The sequence below is a fragment of the Pipra filicauda genome, unplaced genomic scaffold, assembly GCF_003945595.2.
Source record: "Pipra filicauda isolate LSUMZ 115617 unplaced genomic scaffold, ASM394559v2 scaffold217_size2002032_pilon, whole genome shotgun sequence".
Lineage (NCBI taxonomy): Eukaryota > Metazoa > Chordata > Aves > Passeriformes > Pipridae > Pipra > Pipra filicauda.
In genome coordinates, this window is record NW_024104329.1 from 267,255 (window position 1) to 294,832 (window position 27,578).

The following is a 27,578-nucleotide window of genomic DNA, read 5'->3' on the forward strand; positions in this document are numbered from 1 at the left end:
TTAATGATGCCCATATGTTGCAAATAAGAAGGTTTTATGACTTCTGTTCTCTCACCTTTCCCATGGCTTACATTCCCACTTTAATTAACACGCTGACATCAGATGCCTCGCCTAATGCTCTTGTCCCAGTACTCCGTCTGCGCTAATCCCTGGGGATCCACTTCCCGTTCGGGTGATGTTCGCCAGGTGGCGATGCCGGCACTGCTGTGCCGTTTCCAGGCCTTAAGGGGGCAGGGGGCCTTGTTTAACAACAAAAACTTGAAAAAATGCTTCAAATGACTTAAAATGGTGAGTAGAAGTATGTTATTGGATTCTATGTGGATTTCCTGAGAACAATAATAAAACAAGAAAATAAAATATCCAGTGAGGAAGTGGTAGCGCTGTCAGGAAGGGGCAATGCTCACTTTAGTCGCTGTGTATCTCTATATGAGGACAATGAATGTCAAGAATCTATGAATTAATATTACTTTCTTTTTCTGTTGATATAAATTTCATAGGGACAACAACATTTTCTCCTGTCTGATCTCTTTGAAATTATTGTGACTAGATGAGGTCTTGGAATTAAATCCATGGTGAATAAAACTGTAACTGCTCATGACTTACCCAAAAGTAATATGCTTGCTCCTGTGGTTATAGATGCAAGAATATCACGGAAGCTTGTTAACAGTCTTCCCCCTCCAACCTGCCCTCAAAATGTCAAGGCTGTAATGATATAGTAATGTTAAGACTTTCTCCCTTCAGAGAAGGACTTGGAGGTGATGGTTGATGAAAAAGTCAACATGAGCCAGCAATGACCACTCACAGCCCAGAAAGCCAACCGTGTTCTGGAGTGCATCAAAAGCAGTGTGGCCAGCAGGTCAAGAGATTCTCTCCCTCTGCTCTGCTCTTGTGAGACCCCACCTGGAGTACTGCCTACAGTTCTGGTATCTCCAACATAAGAAGGCCATGGAACTGTTGGAGCAAGTCCAGATGAGAGTCACAAAGTTGATAAGGGCACTAGAGCAGCTCCCCTTCAAAGACAGGCTGAGAAAGTTGGGGTTGTTCAGCCTGGAGAAGGTTGCATGGAGACCTCATAGCAACTTTCCAGTATTTGAAGGGGGCCTACAGGAAAGCTGGAGAGATAAGCATTGACTTTCTTCCATTACCTCTATGGGGTTTACTGACTGCTTTAACCATGTTAAAGTTAGTTAGTTAGAAACTTCTCTCCTTTAATTATTGAAACTCTGCTGCACATATATAGAATATAAAGAAATTGAGTTTCCCGAAAGATGCTTCATCTGGATAGCATTTGTTATAAACTACCATAACTGTAGCAGCACTCAAGCTTTGTACAGACAGGGCACATATCGGATATTTTAAGTGCTGAATGTTCTTAATCACTTTGTTTAAAATTACTTTGCATTGCCACTTCATATCGTGCGCTGTCTCTGCTAAGAAACCTATACAAGAGCCAATGAAAAAAATTTAGTCCCGTTACCTTCTTCTAGGAATCTTAACTCCTTATCCCTGAAAAAAGCCAAACTTTGTCAAGAGACAAGCTAAAAAAAAGGGGGGGGGGAATTTACAGTGCTTTTTAAATAAAAAAAGCTGATGCCTTTTCAGGTTTGGTTCTTTTTTATTGGTAAGAACAACGGAAGGACAATTTGCTTCTTTAATGGTTTTGCAGGTTGACATGAATTCCGCTTCCAGCAGAGGAAGTGCTGACAGGAGTAAGAGGAACCTTAGAGCTGTTCCCATCAGCTGGTGACTTTCAGCTGGCATCACCTGTGTCCCTTCAATGGCTCCCAATCCAGTACACCCTGTCTTACTCATTTCTCTGAGTATCATGACACAGACTGAGGAAGTTGGGGCTGTTCAACCTGGAGAAGAGAGGGTTGTGTGAAGACCTCATAGCACCTTTCCAGGGCCTACAGGGAAGCCAGGGAGAGACTCTTCGTCAGGAAGTGTAGTGATAGGACACGGAATAATGGATATAAATTGAAAAGGGGGAAAATCAGCTAAGATATTACGAAGAAATTATTTACTGTGAGGGTGACAAGACTGGAACAGGTTGCCTAAGGAGGTTGCAGATGCCCCAACCCTGGAAGTGTTCAAAGCCAGGCTGGATGGGGCCCTCAGCAACCTGGTGTGGTGGGAGCTGTCCCTGCCCATGGCAGGGGGGTTGGAACTGGATGATCTGTAAGGTCCATTCCAACCCCTTAACATTCTGTGATTCTACGAAGTAAAAAGATGAAGCTGTTCCCACTGAAAGTATAGTGTGGGGGGAAAAAAAGAAAAAAAAAGCTGGTGCTATATTTGGAGCATTCCTAATTGCACTGTTCTATTTCTAGCTGCCAAAATCCGTGCTAGAATTTTAATTAAGGGCTAAAATTATGCCGCAGATCCTGACAACAGGAAACAGCCCTAACAACGGGAAACAGTTCTGTTATTTAAACAGGCTTAGGAATAATCAGACTTTATCTCCCGAAGCGGCACTCCAATGAATATTAAAGCTGCTTTTGTTCTCCCGGAGAGGGCTGCGCTTGCTCGGCAAGCTTTGGGAAACCATTGAGGCCAGGCCAGGCAGTGGGTCGTTCCCTTTCACATATGGCTGCCACGGCCGGCAGAGAGCGAGCAGAGAGCGCCCCACGGGCTCCACACACCCCCGGCCGCACAGCCGCCCTGCCCGCGGGGCGCCCTGGGCGGCGGGAACGACGCCCCCGGCACAAGATGGCGGCCTGAGGCGCCTCACCTGCTCCGCCGGCGCCGCAGCGCCCCCTACCGGCCACGACGCCCCCGCAGCGCCGCGCTCCGCTGCGGCGGCCGCAGCGCGCAACGGCGCATGCGCGGGAGGACTCCCCGCCCCTCCCGGCGCGCGGACAGGCGCGTGCGCAGGAGGGCGCCGCTGCGCTGCCCCCGGGGGCGGGGCGGGCTGGTCAGGTGACGCGCGGCTCGCGCTGACTGACGGGTGGCGCCGGGATCGGGATCGGCACCGGGATCGGGAGCGGCGGCCTGGCGGGGCGGGAGGAGGAAGAGGAGGAAGGGTCTCGGCCCCGACGAGGCGCCATGGCGACCACCGTCAGCACCCAGCGGGGCCCGGTGAGTGCTGCGGGCGCGGGGCCCGCCCGGGGCCGTGTCCCGGTACCGCTCCCCGCGCGGGGCAGGCGAGGCCCGGCTCGGAGCGACCCCGATGGGCTGCGCCGTCCGGCCCTCCCGGCCCGGCCTCTGCTGCGCCGCTCTGCGAGCGAGACTCCGTGTGTCCCGCCTTACCCCCGCTCCGACCGGGGCGGAGGGAGGACAGGAAAAGTCCTCTCTTCTTCTCTGCCGGGGGGCGAGGGGAGGGAAGTCTGCCTCTCTTCCCGGCTCCCTGCCGGGCGAAGAGGCTTCGGGAGAGGGGAGAGTCCTTCCTCTCTGCGCATGGGGCTTGAGGCGGCTGTTCTGCCCGTTCTTTGTCCAGAGGCCTTCCCGAGCAGGGATCAGCTTAAACTAAACCGGACCTAAAGCGCTTTCCCCTGGAAGCGGAGCGCAGCTCCCTGTGCTCGCGGAGCACAGTCGGGCCTCTGTCCCTGGAACCGCCGCCTGAGGGCTGGAACGACGCATCTAGTGTGGGATGTAGGCGTGCGTGTTGGACGGGAGGCGCTGAGCAGTCGTAAAAACAATTTACAGCCTCCTGGGAGATGGTGCTCACAGTTTATTGGGAATATGTTATTGTCTGGTTTTGCCCAGGGATATTCATGCATCATACCGGGATGTTCCGCCGTGTGGGGTACAACATCAGCTCTCGACTGATGTGCTGCTCCTGTCTGTTCTTCCTGTCCAGAAGGATCTGGTAGTAATTGACAGCATGATGTTGCTTTGAAGATGAACTGAGGCTTTTTTTAGACAATCAGTTTAAACGGCTATGTTTTATTTTGTAGAAACAGCTACTCTTTTGCTACATCTACAGAGCCTCGTAGAAAGACCAGCGAGGTGAATTATGAAATTACTAGTCTTGAAGAACTGCGTTGCTGTCTGTTGTTATCTTGTGACAGTAATATTATATGATCATCGGTTTTAATTCCTTAAAAAAGTAAATTCATTTTTTTGTTGCTCCTTGTAGTATCATTAAAAAACAGCTGCTATTCTTGTTGAATCTGTGGTGACTTAGGCAGTTGCTATGCCCAAAGGTTTGACATGTGTGTGATTCCACCCAAATAGAATTCAGTCAATATGTAACAGATTTCACTCAAGAAAGCTCCAAATAATATAAATTCCTGAAAAATAGTCAGTCTGTTTAATAGGAACTTCACTTTTAGTTATCCTTTAGTTTTATGTTTAGAGGGAGTTGGGGATATTGAGGGATTTGGTTACAAACAGAATGGTTTGACTGAAGGTGAACAGTAGTCCTGATTTGCAGAGATGTGAAATTGTGCCGATATTTCTATCCCTGAAATGGAGTGGCATTTCTTTGCGGGAGAAGTTTTGCCTGCCTGTGGTGCTAAACACCTTGTTGGCATTGAGTGGAGTACTTTCGATGTCTGCTTGTTTTGGCTTGGTGAAACTTCCTGGGCTTAGACAAGATTTTAGTGAGAACTTTCTTGAACACAGAATCTACCAGGTTGGAAAGGACCTCTGAGATCATCAAGTCCAACCCTTGATCCACTACCACCGTTGTTACTAGACCATGGCACTAAGTGCCACAACTTCTCAAACATCATGTTTGAATATTATAACCACCTAGTCTTTCTTAAATTTTTTAAGGGAGCTACATCTCAGACATAGAATGTTATTCTTCTAGATGTCTTGTTTTACAGTTTCCCAGGTACTCCTGTGTAATCTCTTTACAATCTTTTGTTTCCTAAACTTGATTGAAGCCTGGCAAGTGGAAAGATGTGTGATAATTTATTGTGTGCAGCTTTGACTTTCTGGATTTCGGGCTTTGGGAGTTTTTTTTAATGCGTTCCTAACATTGTTTTGCATGCTTTTCTTCTTTGCCCACTTTAGAGGTTTCAGTGTTTTCAAATGAATTAATAAATTATGCAATATTAAGCAGCCATTCACAGCTAACGATATTGATATGATACATGCCAGCCTTTCTTAATTTTCTCTAGAGAGGAAGATAGATTTCTACTTGTGTCTATATATGCGACTGCATTACAAATGAATGGCCACTGAATGGTGCTAAAGGATTGGGAAACATTTTTTTGTTTAGTGCTGGAGAGAACAGTTCTGTCTTTCACACACTATAGCTGAGTATGTAAGGGCTGCTAAGTGATACCTTTTACAAATGGGAGTATTAATAAACAGTTTGATCAGGCTTAACGTTAAGACTGAGCCACCAAAAACCTTGTATTTCTGATTCCTTGGTTAGCCGTCATATCCAGAATTACTCAGTATTCACTGTGCTGGCGAATATGTCAGGTCCTTCAAAATTAGATCAAATACCAAGCTAGGACTACATAGATTTCTTCTCCTAATTTCCTTAATAATCACTACTCTGATGAGTTTTGTCTTGAGACACTTCAAGACTTTGATATCTTTTTCTACAGGCCCTGGTCAGAAGTCCCTCTCCAGCTTTCTTGTAGGCCCCTTTAGGGACTGGAAGGTGTTCTGCGGTCCTCCTGGAGCCTTCTCTTCTCCAGGAATAGGTGTAGGTGTCATATGGACACTCATTCTATCTTTAATTTTTAACTCATGTTTGTATACCATAGTTACCCCTGTTTATTTCACGTAAAATCTCCTCCATTTCAGTTTGACAGCTGAGATCTCCTTTCTTCTTGTATTGCATCTCAGAAGAGAGCCTGGCTCTGTTTTCTCAATGACCTCCTCGTAGATACTGGAAAGCTGCTACAGGGTGCATTTTAAGTTTCTCCTGCTCTGTACAAATCTTCAGCCTGACCTCACAGGTTTTGTGCTCCAGCCCTTTTCATAGGCCATCTTGGTGCATGGTGGGTCTTTGCTGGGCTTCCTCAAGCTCAATACTGCTGGGTCCCAAACAGGTTGCAGTATTCCAGATGTGGTCTAACGAGTGCTAAATAAAGGGAAACCATTGCTTTCCTCAGCCCACTGGCTGGGCTCTTGTTGATGCAGTGGAGTCTGCTGTTAGGCTTCATGCTGCGAGAGTGCTCTGCTCATCCGTGTTTAGCTTGCTCTTCACCTCTGTAGAGGTATAGCCCTGTCAGTTGTTTCCCAGTCTGTATTGGTGCCAGGGATTTTTCTGTCCAAAGTACAGGACTTTGCCCATGTTGAATTTCATAGGATTCCTGCCAGCGAATTCCTCTCTCTCTAGTTGATCCTGTCCTCAAATATTTTTCCCCAAATTTGGTGTCCTCCTCAAAACTGGTAAGACACATAAGTTAGTGTCAGTACAGACCTTTGAAAAATTTCACCTTTAACCAACCTCCAGTGTCATTCACCACTGAACTTTAACTTTGATCTCAGTGCCTCAGCCAGTTTTTCATCAATGCAACCCATTTGGATTGTAATGACCCAGCTTTGATACTTTTCTGCTCTCTCCTTATTCACATATTCCAGTAATTTTATTGTAGAAGGCAGATGGCTCATTAGGCTTTTTTTGTTTTAAAGCATTGTTAAAGGCTGGCTATTCCTAGTCCCTGGTGTTTTTTTTTCTTTGTGTGTCAAGAAATGTCTTCCAGAAGGACTTGCTCTATAAAATTTTTAGTGTCAGAAGTGAGGCTGACCTGCCTGTGGTTCCTCAGGTCATCCTTCTTACCCTTTTGAAAGCTGGGTATGAGATTTGTCTTTCTGCAACTATAGGGCCCTTCCTCTAATCTCTGTGACCTTTCAAAGATGTTAGAGAGCAACCTTGAACAAATATCAGCTCTTTCAGGACCTCTGGATGCATCTTATCTGGTACCAATTTTTTATTTAGTGTGCAAAGCATAGAATAGTAGTTCAACATTCTGTCTCATTCACTTTTTCTTTCTTAAAGACAGTAAAACCATTTAAAGGAGAATGGTTAGAACTTTTTTGAGCAGTTAGGTGTTTAAAGCTCTGTGATGTTTCAAAGAATTTTCATGTTAGATTTCCTTGGTAGTTGCTGGTGTGGAAACCTTAGTTATGTTTCCCTGAATGGACTGTGTCTGGGCAAATGGTTCCGTAAGTTAGGGCATTTGTGGTTGTCCCTGGCACTGCGTTCCCTTTCCCTCCTGTTTGTAGGTACCACTTGCGTGATCAGTTACTGAGTTCAGGGTTCTGATGACTTCCCTCCACTTCCCTTTACTTCCGAACCTTGTTTCACTTTCTTCTGATCATCCCTCTGCACTAACATACTTTGCAACTATTTGCCCCATTTAGTGTTGTACAAGAAACAGGGAGGTGAAACTGAGATGCCCCCGTCCCCGGTTACTTCAAATAGCTGTAGAACATCACACTGCCTTCAGTTTGAAGAAGCTGAGATGCAGTTTTTGTACCTGCAGCTTTCCACTTTGGAGATCCTCAAAACTACCTCTCAGGTGGTTGTAGCACATAGGAAAAGCAATATTATTCTGTTTCTAGATAATGCATATTTTTGATGTGCAATGCTGTCAATAAAGTTTATTAGGAAGTAATTATAAGCAGGCTTATTTTTTATGAATGCCTGTTAAACATTTATCTTCTGAATTGTAGTCCTATCCATGTTCTATTGCTAAATGAAATTAATTTTTCATTTTGCATTTAGTGACAGAACATGTTTGAGTTTCACATTCTTTCTTAAATGCCATTATGGTAGAGGGAAATGCATTTGTTTTAAAGTGGTTGTGGAGTAGGATCAGTGATCCGAGCTTGTCTGATATGTTCTCCTTGTGTTAAAAACAAAAACTGGTTGAATGCTGGTTATGTAACTTTGTATTTTTGATGGAGGTGGCACTTATGTGCCTGTTGAGGAAGATGTAAATTAGCCTATCTCCTTACAGATAAAAAGGTTGCAGTATTTGTTGCCATCAGTATGGAATCAACTGATAATTAGCATAAGGACATACAAAGTAGTGTATTTTCCTCAATAAGCATCTCTCCTAGGTATTTTACAGACTGTATCACCAGGACTTGTCTTCTAGATCTCAGTCAGAACTGAATATTTAAAAGGAGAGTGTATGCATCTCCTGTTCCCCACTCTTCCTTTTGGAAGGGTTTACCACTCAGATCTTTTGAGAACTTAGTTAACACTAGCTGGTTTTAGTTTCTATGTGAGTCTACTCTGCAATTCTAGGATAAGCACGTAGCTTTGTATGAGGTAACTGAATGACCTAAAATTAGCTTAGATGCTGTAAGAAAACTTTGGTCTCCCTTACAGGCTTTTTTTGTCCCTTTTGAACCTCAGTACAGAGACTATTTATATTATTTTGGGGCGGTATTTGGCTGACTTATATAAAATAAAATCCAAAAAAGAGAAAGATACTATTAGACTTATGTCGTGAATGACTTAAGCTTTCCAGTGTCCACATTAGTGTGGTAGAGATAAAAGAGGCTGTCCTGTTTTCTGAGGAGTTGACAGAGGGAGCTTGCATATATGGAAATGAGATTTCTGGGCTGCAGCCACAACTTCTGACTACGGGAAGTGTTTATGATGTTTGTTCCTAGAGATGCTAATAATAACAGATTTGAAACATCCTTTAGGACTAGGGCTGGAGGGGGACCTGTTGTGTTGTAAATGCAATTTCTTTGATAAATTCTGGTGTCATTTCAAATCTTGCCTAAATGGATTATGTTTTATTTTAAAACCAACTCCTTTTTAATGATATGTATTGTAATGAGAAGGCTGTTACCAGCTCACATGTAATTTCCAGCCAAATTTAAATAAGCTTTCTTTTATTATTCACTTTTAGCTTAGTTTTCTCCCTGTTTGCCCCTGTTTTTTTTTCTTCTCACTTTTTAAAACTAAAACTGCTTAGGATTTTAATGGTAAAATTTTAAGATGCTTGTAAGCAAAACTGATTGCCCTCTTTCCCTCCCAACAGCCTGGTAGCAGGCATTCGGTGCTTCTTCCTGAGCTTTTTAGATAAACTTCCTTTCTGGCATGTGACACCCACTGTTGCCAGGATTCTGAGGCTCTCAGATAGTCATACAAAATAGTCATGCAACATGTGATTTGGCAAGAGCTTCAATTTCTGTCTCCAAGATGCAATCTTGACATGCCAATGCTGTCTAATCTTGAAAAACTATGTCCTCGAGGCCTGTTAACATCTTAAATTATGTTCTGTAGGCATGCATCTGCCAGACAGACAATTGAGTAATATTGCTTAGGGTTGCAACATGAGAAATTGCATTGTCCTTTGTCTTCATGAGGTAGACAGTTCTCTATTAAATATGTAAACAACTCTATAGACAACAGAAATAAGTACAGCTTAATTATAAATTTTCCATGCCACTTTACACTTTGCCTTTTAAAATTTATTAGTATGTGTGTTAGTTTAAAACGATGCTCTCTCTAAGTGTGTTGTTGATAACGTTCACCAAGCATTTAAAACCTAGAAACAATCTGAGTTGTTGAACTGACAAGTAATAGGTAGAAACTTTCCCTTCTTTTACTGTAAAGCTAACAGAAAATACATGGTGAGTGCTGATTCATATTGGCTCATGTGGTGGAGGTCCTCTAGTATACTTTTTGTCATGACTTATCCTCTTGATAGACCAGAGTTTTAATTTCTCCATTATTGTTTTGAGTGTGGTGAAATTTTGTCGCCAAGATTAGTTGCAAGCTGGCTGTGTTTAACACTGGAAAATCATTAGGGCATCTTTATTCTGTTACAGGATTCATAGGAAATACTATTTCTACAATCTATCTTGAAGGTGACTGTGAAAGTGACCTTTTCAAATGAAAGCAGTGTGCTATGTCTTGACACAGGAATACTTGGGTTCAATGTGAGTGAAAGAACTGGGTGCCATCAGATGTCATCTGTGAATATGATGCAAAACTTCGTAGCTCTGACATTTGTAAGGACTACTTAAATGTTTAGTTGCAGAGCAGCTTTGGCTCTGTGTGTCCTGTATTTTTTCAGAGGCTTATGTTGGAATTTAGTGTTTTTGAAGGTATGAGAACATTCTCTACATGAGTTGGCAGTTTTGTCATTTTATTGGTTCTTTGTTTGTGCTGTCAAAACTAGACTAAATCCAGCTGAATTTGATACACTTTGATTTATATTCTTTTCTTTCTCATTCTAAATGTGGAAAACTCACCTTTGAAGTATTTTTTCCCTTCTTCCTCTTTCTTTTTTAAGGTATATGTTGGTGAACTTCCTCAAGATTTTCTTCGCATTACCCCAACCCAGCAGCAACAGCAAATCCAACTGGATGCCCAGGCAGCTCAGCAGTTACAGTATGGAGGACCCATGGGTACAGTAGGAAGACTCAGCATTACTGTAGTACAGGTATAAATTGTGCCATCTTTGGAAAATTAAGTAATTTTAAGTAATTAATTGTATTAATCTTTTTTGATCGGTGGCCATGAAAAGACTTTGTATTGGAATTCAAGTTACTAAGTTACTTGTAAAAGGGAATGAGTAATTCCTAAGGTTTTTGTAGCTTCATGTTTTCTGTACATCAGCATCTTGTCCAGTTTCATATTTCATAGCTGCCTGATGCAGTAATTTCCTGTAAACCTTGCTATTATAGCACATAATCAAATAAACTCATGGGGTTTTTTTGTGGTGAACAGGTTTCTCAGAAAACTTCTGTTAAGAATACTTCCTGTAGAAACACAGTGTAGTTAACCTACAGAAGGTGAAAGGCTGATGAAGTATTTTGTATTTAAATATGTGTTGATAAATTATATCGAGCAGCATGCGTTAGTTCTGTTACTAATAAACTGGTGGAAGATCTGAAAAAGTTTCTGGGAAGGTAATTTACTGCACTTTTTTTCATGCAGATACATAGGAATGGTGGTGAGTTTGTCTAAGCATTGTTGATTGTTGCCTTTCTTTTTGAAAGAGTTTTATGATAAGCTACTTGATCTCATGACTTCAGAGTCTAGAGAGTGGGTAATTTAGGTGCCAACTTTCCTACTTTAATTGTTAAGTTCACATTTACAAGAAACAGTTTGAGACCTTTCTCACAAGCTGTAATGTACCAATTGCTGAACCAGCACGTGTCCTGAAGGAGAAAAGGGCTTTCCAAGCCTGAGGCGCAGCACTTGTGATAAATGCTATGCACCTCTTCACTATTGAATTCTGTAAACTGTCCTGTAGGTGGGAGGCACCTTTAGGCACCATGGTTTGTCACTTGTCTTACTATGAAAAGAACTGCTTAGTACAGGTCAGAGAAACAGCATGTCCAAAGAACCCAGCTTCTGCTTGGGCACAGCTGTGCAGCAGTACTCGGTGTTGTGTTCAGGATTGTCTTCAACTTGTTCTGTTCTGGTCTTCTGATGTTACAGCAAAAGTATGTTGGATCTTTTCTGATTCTGCATACCATCTGTTTTTATAGTAATGTTAGGATTTAAGTTGTCCACTGAATTAAATATCCAGTGCACATGCTGAAGGTATGATCTCCTGAAGTCTACCTCAATTGAACTGCTTTTGCAGTTTGTGCTTTTGTATTGTGTGATGTTCTTGAAGCTACTGGATTTTTGCATTTCGTCCTTTAAAAGAACTTCAGTGAAAGAGAACAGGATACCTATCTCATTACGCTTTTGATTGTATGTTGGAGAGCACATATCTAGGGAAAAACTGGACTTTTTACTGTTTCCTTGTAATCGTGTATCTTTTGCTTTATTGTGAAGCAGTTTATTTTAGCTTTGGTGAAAATGTGTATTATCTACAATAGACAAGTTAAAAAGATGATCCCTTTTCAAGGTGTCCCAGACATTTAATGATGTCATTGGTTTATGTTTTAATCTGAATGCTCTTTTTCTGGACTTTTTTTTCCCCTCCTTCCTGTCTACCACATAATTGAATATAGTCCTTTATTTTCAAGTTTATGCCAATATTATATTCTTACTGTGTTTCTTTTCAGGCAAAACTGGCAAAGAACTATGGAATGACGCGCATGGATCCGTACTGTCGAATACGGCTGGGCTATGCCGTGTATGAAACTCCTACAGCACATAATGGAGCCAAGAACCCCCGCTGGAACAAAGTTATTCAGTGCACTGTTCCCCCGGGTGTGGACTCTTTTTATCTAGAGATATTTGATGAGGTCAGAACTGCTATATGTTTTTTCTACTTCTCTCCATCTGCTATTTGGACTGAGGTTTGGGTGAAACCTTGCAAAAAAGCATTGAGTTACCAAAGACAATTTCTGTGTTCTCTGGGAGATGATGAAAATTTTTCAGAATGCCAAAATCAGCAATGTATAAGGCCTTACTCTTCCCCAAGAATGTCAGAACTATTATTTTTCTTTGGTAGCTGATAAGAGGCACCAGCAGCAGAGTTGCCTGGAAAGGAAGAGAGGCAAAAGATGTCTGAGTGGTATTTAAGCTCCTCTTGCCTATCAGAATGCCCTGCAGCCTTATATTCTGCACTGTCCCTGTTAAAAATCACCTGTTTGTACAATGCTGTTTTACTCAAAAATTCTTCAGTATTATTCTAACCTAGGATGAGCTTGGAAGCTTTCCCAAGCTTGGACATGCTGAGGATAAAACTGTCAAATGTAGACTATGTGCAGTCACTAGGACTTACTAGAAGAAACTAGGGGGCTACAACTGAGGCTAAAGTCTTATAGTTGGCCTATTTTTTGCTGCCTCTCATGTAAAGCATGTCACTGCAGCAGCTGTGTGCTCATTACACAAGTGAGGCTTTTGGATGCTCTTTTGTGGGCTTCATTGGTAAGGTTCAAGTGCCTGTTTCATTGCTGCAGCAGGGATGGCAGATCAGTGCTTGTATCTGCTCCTGAATTACTGGAGTTCACAGCCTATAGTAGTAAAGAGAAGCTGTTTGCATTCATGTAATGGCCTCTGATGTGATGTCATAAGATTCACACAGACTATGCTGATATTAGTGTGTTGTATTTCTGGAAGTGTTCTGCTTCAGGCTTTCAATATCTTGCTATTAAATATCTGCAGTCAACCTATAATCCCATTAATTAAAAGGATCATTCATCCTTGTTGGAAAGGAGATGGCCAAAATATTTACTGACACTTCAGTAGTTTCAAAAGGAATAAAAATTAACAAAATTAAATAGCATGAAACTGAAGTGTTAGTCAAGAGTAATTTTAAGTTGCTTTGGGGTTTTTTATCAATTAACTCGATAATATTTTTTAAATTATATTTCAGCGAGCCTTTTCAATGGATGACCGCATCGCTTGGACACACATTACAATTCCTGAGTCTCTGAAACAAGGAAATGTGGAAGATGAGTGGTATAGCCTGAGTGGAAGGCAAGGTGATGATAAGGAAGGAATGATTAATCTGGTTATGTCATACACGGTAAGCCAAGTTTGAGGCTGGGCGGAGGAAGGGAGAGAAGCTTCTTAAGTAGCTGGAGGGAGGTATTTTACACTGAAGTAGAAGTAGTTCTGTTTTTCCATACTGGGTGTTTGTGTCTATTAGCATTTAAAATAATTATACTTAAGTCTGGGAATAGCAGTCAAACATATTAGTTAAGGCAATAAATACTTTTTAGTGAGGTGGTAGATGAGCATTTATCTCGTTCTGCAATTATGAAAAGTCAGCTTATTCCTGTTGTTTAGGAATACATTCAGTGTCGATACCTCCCCCTGCCCCCGCCACCAATCTTAAGAAATTCATGTCAGTTTAAAAGAAAGATAATGGAAACTCTTCTCTGTCTTAGATCTTTCTTGGATAATTTGAATGATCTTTCAGATGACATTGTTTTTTACTTCCATTCTTGTTCATTTGATACTACTGGTTATGAACTGCTGACTTATACAGGTCTGTTAAGCAGCTCATGGAGTGTTCTTATCTGTCACCTTTGTATTAAGTAGCTGTTGGATAACATGTAGCATGTGCAGCCCTGAGCACTTCCTACTGCACTTGTACATTGTCAGAAGTTCCAGGCTGCTGTTGAATGCACAGCTGGGAACAGATGTTTGCTGCTGTTTGAAATTCACATTCTGCCCCAGATCTGAACAGTTGTTCTGTTACCCTTAAGAAAAATAAGTTTGTGATGAACCTTGAAAACTGTCTCCCCATGAATCTACTGTACATAGAATTGGATGTTTTAATATTTTCAAGGATAAAACTGAACTGAATTGTGGTAGTAAAAGGGAATGGGGTTAATTGACATTTTCTTTAAAGAACTGGTTTACCTCAGAAATAATTGATTCAAACTCAATTTTGCTTCTAAGAGCAGTATACTGCTTTTAAAAATAAAAAATAAATATAAAATTCAGATTTTCTCTAATATTTCATTTATCATATGTTGTATATTCACTTCACTAGAATAAGGCATGAAAGCTGATTGAACCTGTATTTTAAAATAATTCGCTTCAGTAACGAGATTTTAGTGACAAATTTTATCACACTCTTGCAAAAGGTACTTTGACATGATGTGTTTTTATTAATTTACAGGCAAATTGTCACTTAAGAGTTGGTAGTTCAGTTAATTTGCTAGGGATTGTTTGATCTAGATTAGCACTTAGCATAATAATATTGTAATATTGGACATGGATTTGCAGTGTGATGACTTGTTTGCAAACAGTTTTAATTGATGATTTTGGGGGTTTGCTGTTTCTTGAGTTGTTCTAATCTGTTCTAATCTGTGCTTTTTGTGTCAAGTCTTTGCCAGCTGCCATGATGATGCAGCCCCAGCCAGTGGTGCTGATGCCCACTGTATATCAGCAAGGAGTTGGATATGTGCCTATAGCAGGTATGTTTTCTCTCCTTGAAGACTCTGAAACTTTCAGATGAAGGGTTTCTCAGAAATAAATACCAAATTTATCCCGTTTTCAGAACGTGCAGGGAGCTATAAATGATTTTGTCCTTGACCATTTTGCCCATGACACATTTTTGTGAGAAGAGGAAGCAAATTAAGTGTAGGTCTGCTTTCAGTTCTTGTACACTGTTTAAGGATGCTGCATGAGTTTGATTAAATGGATTAAAATGTCTATCAAGTTGGAACAAGTATCTTGAAGGCCTCTCTTTCTGAGTATTTTAGACCTAGGTCAGGTCACTGAAGATACTGTGTTGGAAACTTGCTGCACCGCATGTGAAGTGTGTAGCTCAGTGAATGAAGAATGCTAGGGAGCTCTGAGGTAGTTACGTAAATACATCAGAATGAGCTGCAGCAGGTATTGTCAGTGCTCTTGGTTGGTTCAAAGTCAGTTTTGGACTTCTAGAGAAAAGGTGTATTAACGTAGGTTTTGTGATTTTTCTGTCAAAGATGAAAAGTTTAAAGTATGTAAATAAGCCTGAATTTGCCCTACTTAGGTAACTGATAAGTAAAGTTCATTTGAGTTTGTGTTTCACTTTTAGGCTCTTAAAATCTCTGGTTTGTTGTATGGATATTTATTCAGTAATATGTGTAATTTTTAGGCAAAATAAGAGATAAATTTACTTATTTTTCATTTCTTTGCATGCAAGTGTATGAATGAGTGATAGAGTGTGTGGGACATAATTGCAGTGCGAAGGGCTGACACAACAGTGATGTAGATACGTTTTATTTTTCTTTTGTAAGACTAGAGCATGATTGAATTTAAAATTCCATTCTCTGTAAAAGCAAATCTCATCAACGGAAGACTGGATATGTAACTTAGAAATCCTACCTCCTGTTTCATTTTTATGGAGTTAAGTTAGAGCAAAACATGGAAAAGTTTGGCAGCATACTTTATTCCCTGATAAAAACATCCAGTTTGCTTCATCCAAAATGCTTTTAAGATTTTAAGTCTTGCTTGCTTTGCCAGTGAATTGCTTTTAACTTGGATGTGCATTCTGAAGGGTGTTCCTGTTGTGATAAACCAGACCTTCTGTAGTGAGCTTCAAACATAGTCATCTTGTGTGTGGTTAAAAGATACAGTAGGAGGTGCTACAGAATAGATCAAAATGAGACTATTCATATAATATTACAAAATTTCTGTGCCAGAGAGAATATTAACAGAAGAAATAAAACAGAGACTACTTTCAGGTATAATTGAAAGTAGACATAGAACTCAGCAGATAAAACTGATACAAGACCCTCAAAATTGTTTTTCAAGTACCATGGTATATCTTATGTTCAGATCTTGATGTTCTGTTAATTTTGTATTTATCTTGAGAGTACTTTCTACTTGCACAAGTGAAGAAATAAATAGTATTTTTCAAGTGATAGTTCCACTCTTGGATTTGAACTTTTATTTTGTTCTGGGAAAGTTTGAATGTACTTCCTTGGCTTTATAAATACCAGACTTTTTACAAGCCACCTTTGCCCTATATTTAATATTTTTGAAATTTTTTTAAATATTACTGTGCTTTGTATTTGCTGTTCTAGAATTTCTGTGGACATCATCAAATTTTCCCAAAGTACTGTGAGTTTTAAAGCTTTGACTTATTCACTAGTCAATGACCCACTAGTGATAATTAGACAGATGTTTGGATTTGGAATTGTAAAGTAACTTTAATTGTGTCACACATTTAATAGCTTAATAAAAGTAGTTTCAAATTACAAGTGAAACCAGTAGTGCCTCTTGGAAGACATGAATTTTTTTAAAATGTTTTCTGTATACTGAACTAGATGCTCCTCCTGGATTCTGTAAACACTTTCAGAAAGGTGTATGAAAACTATTGGCCTTCCCTGACTAACTGAATTGTTTGTATCTTCTGGGCCCACTCTGTTGGCACACTTTGTAACACTGTACAGCACTTTTTCTCTTTTTTTTGAAACTGCTTCAAGAAGGCTGATGGTAGGACATCAGTATGTTCCAGAGGAATATGTTTATCTTCTTTGCATCTTTTTAGTTCCGTTTTTTTACCTACCCAGCTAAATGAGTGTTGTAAGTAAGCAAGTTCTATTTGTTTTCCTTCAGAAGAGTGGAAGAGCATCACTGAATAGTTTATTATATCTGAAGTGGAGAGGATTCCGCTGTTGGGCAAGACTGTTAGAATCTAAGTCTTATCTATGATGGAAATACAGCAGGTAGACTAAAATGCTTATCCAGAGTTTAACAGTTACTTGTTAACTGTCCAAAATAGCAGCGCTTTAAAGAGAGATGATGTTAAGTTAAATTCAGGTGTGTCACAAAGGCCAAGCTGGTTTTCTGTAACAGAAACCTTCTGTTCCAACCTTGGTGTATGTAACTAACTTTCTAATTAGACTCAGAGCAGCTAATTGCTCTGGGATAAACAGTAGGAGCAAGAAGTGAGTCACTGTGGTAAGCAGGTGAAGGCTGCTCATTTCCTCACATTTGGCAATAGATGTTACAGAGCTGTGATGAGAACAGAAATGGCCATAGAATATTCTTGTACCATGGTAATTAATTTCAAAAGTTTTTGAAATTGGAAACTTTTGACAATAACACTAGTTGCTACAAACTGTAGTTGATGTAGATGATATATTTGTAGATTAATATACGAAAATTTAAACTTATCAATCCTGTTGCTCTTCTAGAAGTTGAATTTGTCTACCATCTCTTCCCTTTTCTTTTTCTAAAGATTACTTACTTAGGCTGTAGAATATTGTGATATACTGGTGCTGATAGTATCTTGGTAGTAGTGTATCAGAGACAGTAAGCTAAAAAATGTTAGTTCAATAAGCAAATGATATTTCTTATCAGCTAAGTAATCATGGGATAAATAGGAAACTTATTTGTACTTAATTTATTGACACCTGTGTGAAAAGTACCTCAAAACCCCATGTGTTTCAGGGTCCTATCAGAGTGGAGAATATCACTTTTCATTGAGGCAAGTTTGTGTGTATATGTACATTACTCCTTTTGGTGTCCATATTGAGTTTCTTGGGTTAGCTCGTGACACTATTGGTATTTGTTCAGAAAACCATGAATGTATGTTGTCCTTTGTGGGCTATAAAATATAATCCTTGCTGCAAACACCTGGTGGTTTACTTATTTTGGAAACATTTCCTCTAATTGTGACTTCTGTATAAACAGCACATTTAGGAAATTTGATCAGAGTGCTGAAGCAAATTAGTTGAGAGACTGAATCCTAGCAGCATTTAGTTTTTTTTAGTATTAGGTAGTTTAGGTTTTACCCAACTGCCTCAGTTTATCCAGCTTTCACTGTTGGAAGCTAAATGATCAATTTCCTTTTAAAAATAGATTAATATTTCTTTCCCATGTCTTATTCCTTTCCCCTTGCCCCTTCATTTTCACCTGTCTTTAGGGCTTGAGTACTTTGCACTGGGTAAGTTTCCAAGCTCTTTTCTCACTCCCATCCTCATTGACTCAAGAGTCTTTGCATGAACTCACCTAAACAGCTTTATTTGTTACAGCAGACTGTATCACAAGGTACTGCCACTTGGTTGTCACATTAGTACAATTTGTTCCATCTCCTGGAAATTGTTAAAGCCTCTCTAACCTGTTGCAAAATCTTCAAAGACTCAGCTTCATGCTATAACGCTTAAACTAATTGGTGATAATGGTGTTGATGGATATAACGTGATGTTATAATATTCTTCTGAAGCTGTTGTATGTCAGCGAGCTCTTCTAGGTCATAGTTTCGTAGAAGAGAACCATTATGCTTGCAGCTGTTCTGCTACTGCAAGTTTTGGGAAGAACCAGGTAATGTCATGACTTTTTGTGAGCTTGAAAGCAAAGAACTCAGTTCTGCAATGACACTGAGAAGACAACCTACCAGTTGCCTTCTGTTAATCTTCAAATAAGCTTTTTTTATTCCTAAAAGATAACACTTTTTTGAATCAGTGTGTATTTTTCATGCACATCTGTTTTAGATCCATGTCAAGTTTAAGCACCAGACTAGAACTCTTAAAGGCAGATTATATTACAGGAAATCAATTTTACTTCAATTTAGACTTACTTTACTGTGACACCTTTGATTTGGAATTGTGCGAAGATATTATGACATCATTAACTTTGATAAAACATTGGTCTTCAATCAAAAATGTTCAGAAAACTCTACAGTTACTCCTTGTGAGATATAATGTAATTTCTTGATGCTCTGAATTTCAGAAAGATGCTGTAAATAAAAATATTGTGGTTATTGCAACATATTTGGTTTATTCAGAGCTGTGGCATTTTAGAATTTTTTTGCGGGTCCATACGCTTAATTTTTCTAGTAGCTTGCAAAGAAGCACCATTTTAAAAAATTGAGATGTCATGCATATTTAGCACTGAGTTTTTTTCTGAAGCAAATATCATTAAGACCTATTGTGTCTTTTAGAAAAGGTGATACTGATTTCTTTATTTAAATTAAAAACTTTGTGCTGAGAAGGTTCCTGAGTTTACTCTGAAAGAGTCTATACATGGGACAGAATAATAATGAGTTAAGAGATTAACCATAGGGCACTTGACTGAAAAAGAAAATAAAATTACAAGTGTGTAATGCCTTGTATGCAGTTAGAAAAAGTTTACCCTGTTAATTCTGCTTTGATGCTTCCATTGATGCTTCTAGCAATTGACTTGCTATTGTTTCATGTATTGGAATGTCACTGCTTATGCCAGCATGTTTGCCATTGCCATTTCACTGAATTGGAAAACAGTGCTTCATTCTTCTGATTTACAACACCTGATACCTGAGGGCAACACAGGAGTCTGCAATTCCATTGGTAGTGGACTCTTATGTCGTTCAGTTCCAGTCACCTGCTAGTGATACGAGGTTTTTAATATGTAAAGCAGATCTTTACTGAGCATTGATAACTTTCTCTAATGACTGTGTATATATGGATATTTTCTAAATTCTAGTGTGTAGTTCTTCAAGTCTATGCTTAAGTCTTACTATTTTGAAAATCAGAAATTATGGATGCTTTTAGCCCGAGTGTGGAACAAAAAAAAGCCTACCCCAAAGTACTGTTAAATTGGTATTTGTGTAGCTTGAATGTTAAGTTTCATGAAAAGTAAGCATTTATCATGGAGGTATTTGTATACAGTGTAGTTGTAGAAAGTATGAACTAATTCTAAAACTGTAAGAGCTGAGAAAACAGATTTTGAAAAATCATTAGTGAGAAACAATGCAGTTAAGAAATTTCTTGTGTATAGAATTGATTATTTATATTGAAAATACTTTTGAAGTCTGTGCAGATGTCTGCCTTCATAATTTTTTTTTTTATGACAGCAGTAAGGAAAACTGTGTTCTAGTCTTGATTTTTGTTTCTGGGGGCTGATAAGACACTGAAACATTATTAGTAGGCTGTAGGATGCTATGGTGTTTGGGAAGTGAGCCTCATGTTTAATTTGGATTAATATTTTAAGCTGCCCTCCTGTATGGACAGTTCCTACACAGTTTAGGCTGATTGTTGGATAATCTTAGGGTATCGATGATGTACTAAAAATATTGGAAAGTTTGTGTTAAAAATAAAACATAACTTCTGTTGCTCTGTTCTTTCAGGTACTTTGCACCTTTATTTTTTTGAGGCCACACATCTTTGTTCAACCCTTTTAAATACAAAGATTGTTTGTAGGAGGTGTGAGGAATGAGTTGATGTTTGTTGAAGTTATGGAAGAGGCAGTCTGAAATGCTGCTGGATATAGTTATTGGGGAAAGTGTATTTGCAGTATTGCTAAGGGCTGCACAGTGTTTTGCCTCTAGGGTGCACACATGGTCTGATTTGCCATGTGTTCAGATGCTTAGTGCCAGACAAGATTACAGTGCCCATGGTCCAAATGGCATAAAAAAGTAATAGAGCTAAAGTTTAGGGTGTTGTGGAAAAGGCACCAGATGTCCTTTGTAGAGTTGTGACTCAGGTGATGGGGCAGGGACATGGTTCCAGTGTGCAGGTAATAAATTTATGAATCATGACTGAGTTGTCAGTATGAATCTTTTTGAATAGATGCAGCCTGTACATTTGACTTAAAGCTTCTAGGTTCCTTTTTTGCTTCTAATAAAACTTGAGATGATTAAAAGGGGAGTTTTAAAATCAAAATTGAAGAACATTGATAAATATGGGGGTACTTACAAATCAGTAGTGTATCCCTTCAGATAGGACAAAAGTCTGAGTTTAGGAAAGAAAGAGTACATTAGGTAAAATTGTGGTGGAAATACACATAGTCAAACTATATAAAATTACAGTACCTTGTCAGCCAGAGTTGATGCTTAGCTCATCCAACCTTGAATCTGATTTATAATGTAGCATTTTCAATACTGATAGAAAAAGAGTCAGAGAGATGCTAAAACATTTGTACAAGTTAAGGTGAGTATAGATGTTTCTAATTACATAGTTAGATTAAAGAAAATCTTGAAGAGACAAGGTAAGTATTGAAACTGCTCCTTGCTCTTTTTTTCAGATGTTAAGCCTGAATAGAAGTAGTATAATATAGTTGCAATAATCACATAAGTACTTTAGTCATTATGCTGAAAGAGATGAGGCTGCAGAGGCACTCTTGGAAATTTTATCAGTTGTACATATGCTTTGTTATGATTTTTGAGCAGTTAGAATTCAATAGAAGAGAAGCAGCTTCTGATCTACTTCTGAGTAATACATGAAACCTGGTTCAAAAAGAGTCATATTTTGGATGTTTATAATAGCAGTGATGCAAATAGTTCATGCTGTGTTTAACTTACAGGGAAGTAATAAAGGTCATATATAGAAAGCTAAACAAGTGAACTAAAAATGATGTAAAGGAAGTTGTTAGCTGCTCTGAGAAAACCCAACCAAAACCACAAAATCAACAACATTCTATTCCTGTGTTTAGTTATTGCTGTGAATCATAAAAAATATGAAGTAAAACAGTGAAGTAGGTTTCTGTCAAAAATTGGTAGGCCTGCCCAAATATGGGGATGTGGGTGTTAATTAAATATTAAATCTAAACTCGTTGTAAGGTTTTGAAGATCAAATGTGTAAAAAGTTGAGAGCTCTTTATTTTAAAGAAACAGAGAACCTAGAATCATTTATGTAATGAAATTACTAAAAAGATGTACATATGTAAGGTAATACAAAAAAAAAAAAACAGTTGGAAGGTGAGATAATAACAGGAGGAGGAAGAAAGTGTTTGGTTTTGCCCTTTTTAGGAAGGAATGCTTTTTTTATAAAGAAGGAACCTTAGATTATAATTTCAGAATTTAACACGATCTGTTAAGGTGAGCAATAAGAAAATGCAGGTAAGATAACATTCCCTGTCTTGCATGTCAGGTTTGGTTTTTTTTACCAAATGCAGTATGTAATCTATTGCTTAATTAGTCTTGCTTTCAGAGGACTGGAGGATAGCAAAGTGAAATTTCTTCTAAAAACAGTTCTCAAGTAACTGTTTTCTCTATTGCATAAAATGATTAAAAGCTATGAAGACAAACTGTTTTAAACCAAGCATGTAACTAGGTAAACTTAAGGAAGAAGTGATGTGGTTGAGTAGGGAAAGCTTATACCTTAAAATTTATAGACATATGAGTATGTGAAAAAGAATGGTGTAGTACACGGGTATCATCTTGTGAGCTGCATTTGGAAAATGTTATTTGCTAAGTATTCTTTCTGTCATACGATATTCTGATATAATAAAGGTCATCTTGTGGTTTAATAGCTATTTTGAAAAGCCAATGAGCAGATAAAAATAAGTGATTATTATATCCTAATGGAAAGAGACCTTTGATGGGGTGTGTCATATTTCTTAAAAAACTAATTGAAGGAAGGGGACTAATAGACAATTTGTCAAAACAAAACCACTTAGCAGTTTTCTAAGTCTCTCTGACTGCAGCAGGTTGCAGAAGGATCTTCTTATAGTAAATAGGAAATAAAATTGTACCTTAAGGCTAGTGTTAAAGTATGTGTAAAGAAAAATCTTGGCTAACACGTTTGGTGATGATTTCTTGATTGGTTATTACTGCACATGAAGGTCTTTGAATTACTGTAGACTACTCCATAAAAATACCAGATAAGTAGTCTTTGAAACAGTGCATAAAATGCTTGAAAGCAAATAGCAGCATGATAAAGTTTTAGTGTTTGTTCTCAGTATGAGGCAGTGCCATGTTTGTACCTAGGTAATTCTCCTTGCCCTACCTTGACGCTGTGGGAGAACTACAGAAGCTAACACACAAAGGAGTAGGACTAAGATAATAAGGGATCTGAAACTACATAGCGAAGACATGAAATACACCATTTTCAGAAGTGATGAAAAGGGAATTCTGTCTGGTGATTCCTTTTAAGAGGAATTGGAAAACTCATTTTCTAAAACTCATTTTTGTAAAACTCTTTATAAAAAACTACCTGCGCTTTAATTTCATGTAGACATGCAAGCAATTAACAAAAAATGTTAGATCAGATGAAATTTGTCCTCTAGCAGAGAGACAGGGAAAAGCAGTGTGTATACCCCTATAGGCATTGCTCTTTTGCCACTTAGTGACTTTTCAGGCTGGATGAAACTTTAGCCAGAGAAAAACATTTGCTAAAATTTTAATTGCTTATTTGTGTGGTCCAGTCTCCTAGTGGACCAAAGTACTTTGCTTTCCTTTGAATGCACTGCAGATTGCATTCATTGACTTTCTGAATATCGGCTATGTATATTGCTGATGTAAAACCAATTTTTTCATAACATAAATACACTGGAACTAAAATATGACGAAGGGGACACAAACCACGCCTTTCTGTGATGAGCTCAGTATTTGGTTAGTGATCCATGTGTAAACCTGCTTAATGCAAGATGTACCTAATTTTTACCAGTACCTGTTGCCATACTGTAGTTTACAACTTCTGGAATGTACCTTTGGAGGGACAACCTGTTCCAGAAAAATATTTTCCAGTTACAACAGTATAGGTATAATCTCTGCAATCTTTTTGTTTTCCCCCTCTTCTGGAGTGCATGTTGAAATAAATAAATGCTGAAGTTGGTGGGTTGGGATGAGCCATGAGCTGCTCTCTTCTTCAAAATCACTGATTTTTATTTTTTTCCCCCCACTCATGTGTTTTGTGGTTTTTCTTCTTCTTCTCTTTTTAACCTGCAGGGATGCCTGCAGTCTGTAATCCAGGCATGGTACCAATGGCAATACCACCACCTGCGGTCAACCCTCAGCACCTGTGTAATGAAGAGGACCTGAAATCTATCCAGGACATGTTTCCCAACATGGACAGGGAAGTAATCCGCTCAGTGTTAGAAGCTCAGAGGGGGAACAAGGATGCAGCTATCAACTCCTTACTTCAGATGACTGAAGAATCATAGATGCCCACTTCCTGCATAGTCCCCGTCCTTGATGCCACTTATTTTTACTTGCCAAGCCAGGGATTTAGCTAGAGGAAGAATTTCCCAACAGCTTTCTGTTAGCGCATCTGGTGTGAAAGATTATACCCCTTTTCTCCTTGGACATTTGGATCTTTTTCTTTCTCAGTCTGTACATACTTAGTTTAGCTTATGTCATGCAATAGACCAGTGAAGCATCTTTGCTGTCGGCTGTGCCCTGTGTGGCTGTAATCTGATGGGGTGGGGAGTAATGCTGCTTTGTTTCTTTCTCTCCTCCTTTTCATAAATTTACTCTTACAAAGTAACGCTATGCAGTACAAGGTTGACTAGTGTACATTAGATTGAGGAAAAAATCTTTCCATGGAAGGTTTGCTCTTTAAACACAACTGATTTGTTGAAAGTATTTAGGTTTCAGCAAGCAGCCTACTTTTGACAGAAGTTTAAAAAAAGACCCTTTTTGTTTGGTGGTGTTTAGTTATTACTGTAATACACTCACCCCTTTCTGATTAAAGATTTTTAGTTTAATAAGCTCAGTGTTTTAGGTTGTGCTGTTGGTATTTGCAATGAACATCTTTTATTCAATCTAGTCATTGGGCACCAAAGCAATGTATTTTCTGGTGTGCATTTGGGGCTTTGTCCTCCCACATAGTATTTATTGTTATGTATCTGTAAAATCTTAATAGGTGACTTTTAACTCGTACAGTATGTATTGCTGTAGCAGAGAACAGGACTAAGCCCTAATGTACTCCCACAGTTAATTGCACTCTAACTACTACTTCTGCATTCCCATGGCTGTTTCAAAGGATAAGTGCAGAAGGAAGGATTTTTATATCTGGAAAGTGACTGAAGCCGTAAAGAATTATTAAAGATATTGTCTTACATTAAAAAACGAAGAAATCTACGATCTGATTATAAGGCTTCTTTCTTTACACCTATATTTCAGCGAAGTTACTGCTTTACATTAGTGGGAAAACGATTGTATTTTTTTTCCTGTAATATTAAAATAAGCATGAAAAGTAGCTTCAGGATCTTAGAATGGCATTATGAATTGCTCAGTGACTTGTTAGACTACATTTGCTGTAGTCAATTTACTATTATGCAGATGGAAATAAAATTCTTTGTGAGAGACAATTTAACATATCTGAGTTACAGTCTGATCCTCAGAGGAGGTTGTTTGTATTTATTGTTAGTGTAATTTTTTTCTAATAAGAGTTGATTTAGGAGCTGCAGAATCTTACGGTATGCACCAGTTACACCTGTTGGATAAATTTCTGCGGTGTCTGTTTCTGTAAAGTAATGCACTTTAAATAGTAAGCACCGATTAATTTTTCCAGTGATGTGCAATGTTGCTGTTTTATCTCTTTAAGAATTGATTTGAAATACTTTCTACAATAGCCATAGACCTTTATATTTTCAAGAGTTGAAATGAATGTACAGTTGAAATCTAGGGTCTTGAGTGAGAACATTAAAGCCAGGTTTGGAATAAGGAATAATGACCCATATTCTTTTCTTCCCCATACGTTATTTCATGTCCCATGCTTAAAGTATTTTCTTTATTATCTGTTGGAAAGCTGATTTTATTTTTTTTCCCTGAACCTACATTCAAGTAGCCTTTAGGTAGCACTGTCAGTAGGGCATGAATATTTATTTTTTTATCATTAAAGTACTGAAACTTTTAAAATACAGCACCAAAAATCATCCCAGTTTCTGACCTTTTAAAGCTGTCTTTTCATAATGTATGGTTTTAAATTTTGTTATGAATCCCTTAACATCTTAAATTTTCCATTGAAAACCTGTGTCTTTAAACATCCTCCAATTGGCTTTTGATATTCAAAGTTATAGTTTCGGTGTGCTGTAGCTGTAGAATCACCACACTTTTGTTTTCTAAAGTAAAATGGGTGTTCTTCAAGAAACTAGTCTTACCCCTTCTCTACAATCATGGTAAATTTTGTGATTGAGTAGGTGTAGAGGCATTTGGTCTTCATAGCACAGTGTTTTATGACATCTTGACCCAAAAGGGTAAATGTTGGTAAGGATTTAATGCTTAGATACCTCTGTGAAGAGTCCCTTGCTCTAACTTTTACACAGATAGCATGAATTGCTAGGGATGGAACAATTCAGGGAAAATGTATATATTTAAATTTTTATATTAAAATGGTGGGATTCATAATACAGCTTTTCATAAAAGCAAGTGGTCATGGTTCAACTTAATGGCTGGTAAATTGTACTGCATCCTATTACAGCTCCATTTCAAGCACAGAATAAACACCTTTCAGTCCTAACTGCCAGGAGAGGTAAGTGCGAGTGTTAGGCCAGCCAGGTTTATTCATAGACTGGGCTCTGAGCCTCTGAGAGAGACTCCTGTTCTTAGATTTACTTTTGGTTTGTATTTTTTTCCTAGGCAAATGTTGTGCAAAACAGGGTACATGTATGAGTTAAAAGTTGGGATATGTAGGAGCAGTATGGCCAGTAAATGGAGTTCAGTATGTTACACTATACTTAAATATTGTTCTGTGAGGTGTTTTTTTTTTATTTAATTAAACATTAGAGCTGAAACTCTTATGTCAAAGCATGCTACTTTCTCTTGTTAAAAAGAACAAAAATCATAAGCCTACTCAGCTATTCAGCATACATATCCCTCCAGTCAAGCTGTTTGTTGGCAGGTTTGAATTTGAGAGAGATGTAAAAATGCAGGGAGTGTTTAGTTATTTTAAGGTCTGTGAAATTAAGGTATTTGAATTGAAAGTCTGTTTATTTAAATGAATAAATTGTCACTCATGATTGTAGCCTTTGACAAAATGCTAATGGGGTAATACTGTGTTTGATGCTGCTCCTCTGCTCAACAGCTTCAAGCAGCTTGGAGCCAAAGCCAGCTGTGTAAGACAGGCATCTGCTAAAAGTTAGTGCTCTTAGTACTAGTTTTGAGTCCTGCCAAGAGCCTCAACTTGCTAAAGGTAGGAACATTTTTTGTCTAGCTAGATCCTTGCAACTTCTCTACTGCTCTTTGCATCTGCTGATGGTACTGAATGTTTCCCCCCCCTTATAAACATTATTGCCTGTTTGGTTGATATGTAATACCGTACAGAGGATGTTTTATGCTGTAATTATTCTGAAGACATTGTTTCTCTGTATTGAGGTCCAGTGTCCAGTTATGTTTCTTGCACTCTAAAGTACATTAACTTTTTCATTCTAATTTAATAAATGTATCATCTAAATGAAAGTGTATTATGTCTCTGTTGGAAAGCACCACAGTTTTGAGTCTTTGTCCATAGACTGATCTAGAATTCAGTATCAGTTAGTGTCTTTTATTCAGTGTTGCACATTAGTTGACAAATTACACTGGTTCTTAATGTGACCATCTGGTGGGAATACTAACAGTAAATGCTCAAAAGTATTTTAAGAGTTCCTCTCCAGGTGGATACCTCTCTGACTCTTCTAGGTGTTGCTTTCTCAAGAAACT

At 38.7% G+C, this 27,578-nt stretch overlaps 1 protein-coding gene and 1 long non-coding RNA gene across 3 annotated transcripts; one reads left to right on the forward strand and one right to left on the reverse strand.

Moving 5' to 3' along the window:
* Positions 1-1,595: 1,595 nt before the first annotated feature.
* LOC113989509 lies at positions 1,596-2,813 on the reverse strand. The gene is made up of 2 exons (XR_005563530.1): positions 2,732-2,813; positions 1,596-1,859 (listed from the first exon to the last, which is right to left on the reverse strand). It is a non-coding gene; the product is annotated as an uncharacterized LOC113989509 (long non-coding RNA).
* Positions 2,814-2,935: 122 nt separating this feature from the next.
* On the forward strand, positions 2,936-27,338 carry LOC113989504 (toll interacting protein). Of its 2 annotated transcripts, XM_027724162.2 has the most exons (7): positions 2,936-3,078; positions 10,176-10,325; positions 11,908-12,090; positions 13,167-13,319; positions 14,631-14,721; positions 18,165-18,185; positions 23,886-27,338. In XM_027724162.2, exons 1-7 carry the CDS (start codon positions 3,046-3,048, stop codon positions 24,098-24,100), a joined length of 846 nt encoding a protein of 281 aa, XP_027579963.1. In that variant the 5' UTR covers positions 2,936-3,045; the 3' UTR covers positions 24,101-27,338. The 2 variants fall into 2 exon arrangements, with proteins under 2 accessions (XP_027579963.1, XP_027579964.1); XM_027724163.2 differs by lacking the exon at positions 18,165-18,185.
* The last annotated feature ends 240 nt before the right edge of the window (positions 27,339-27,578 follow it).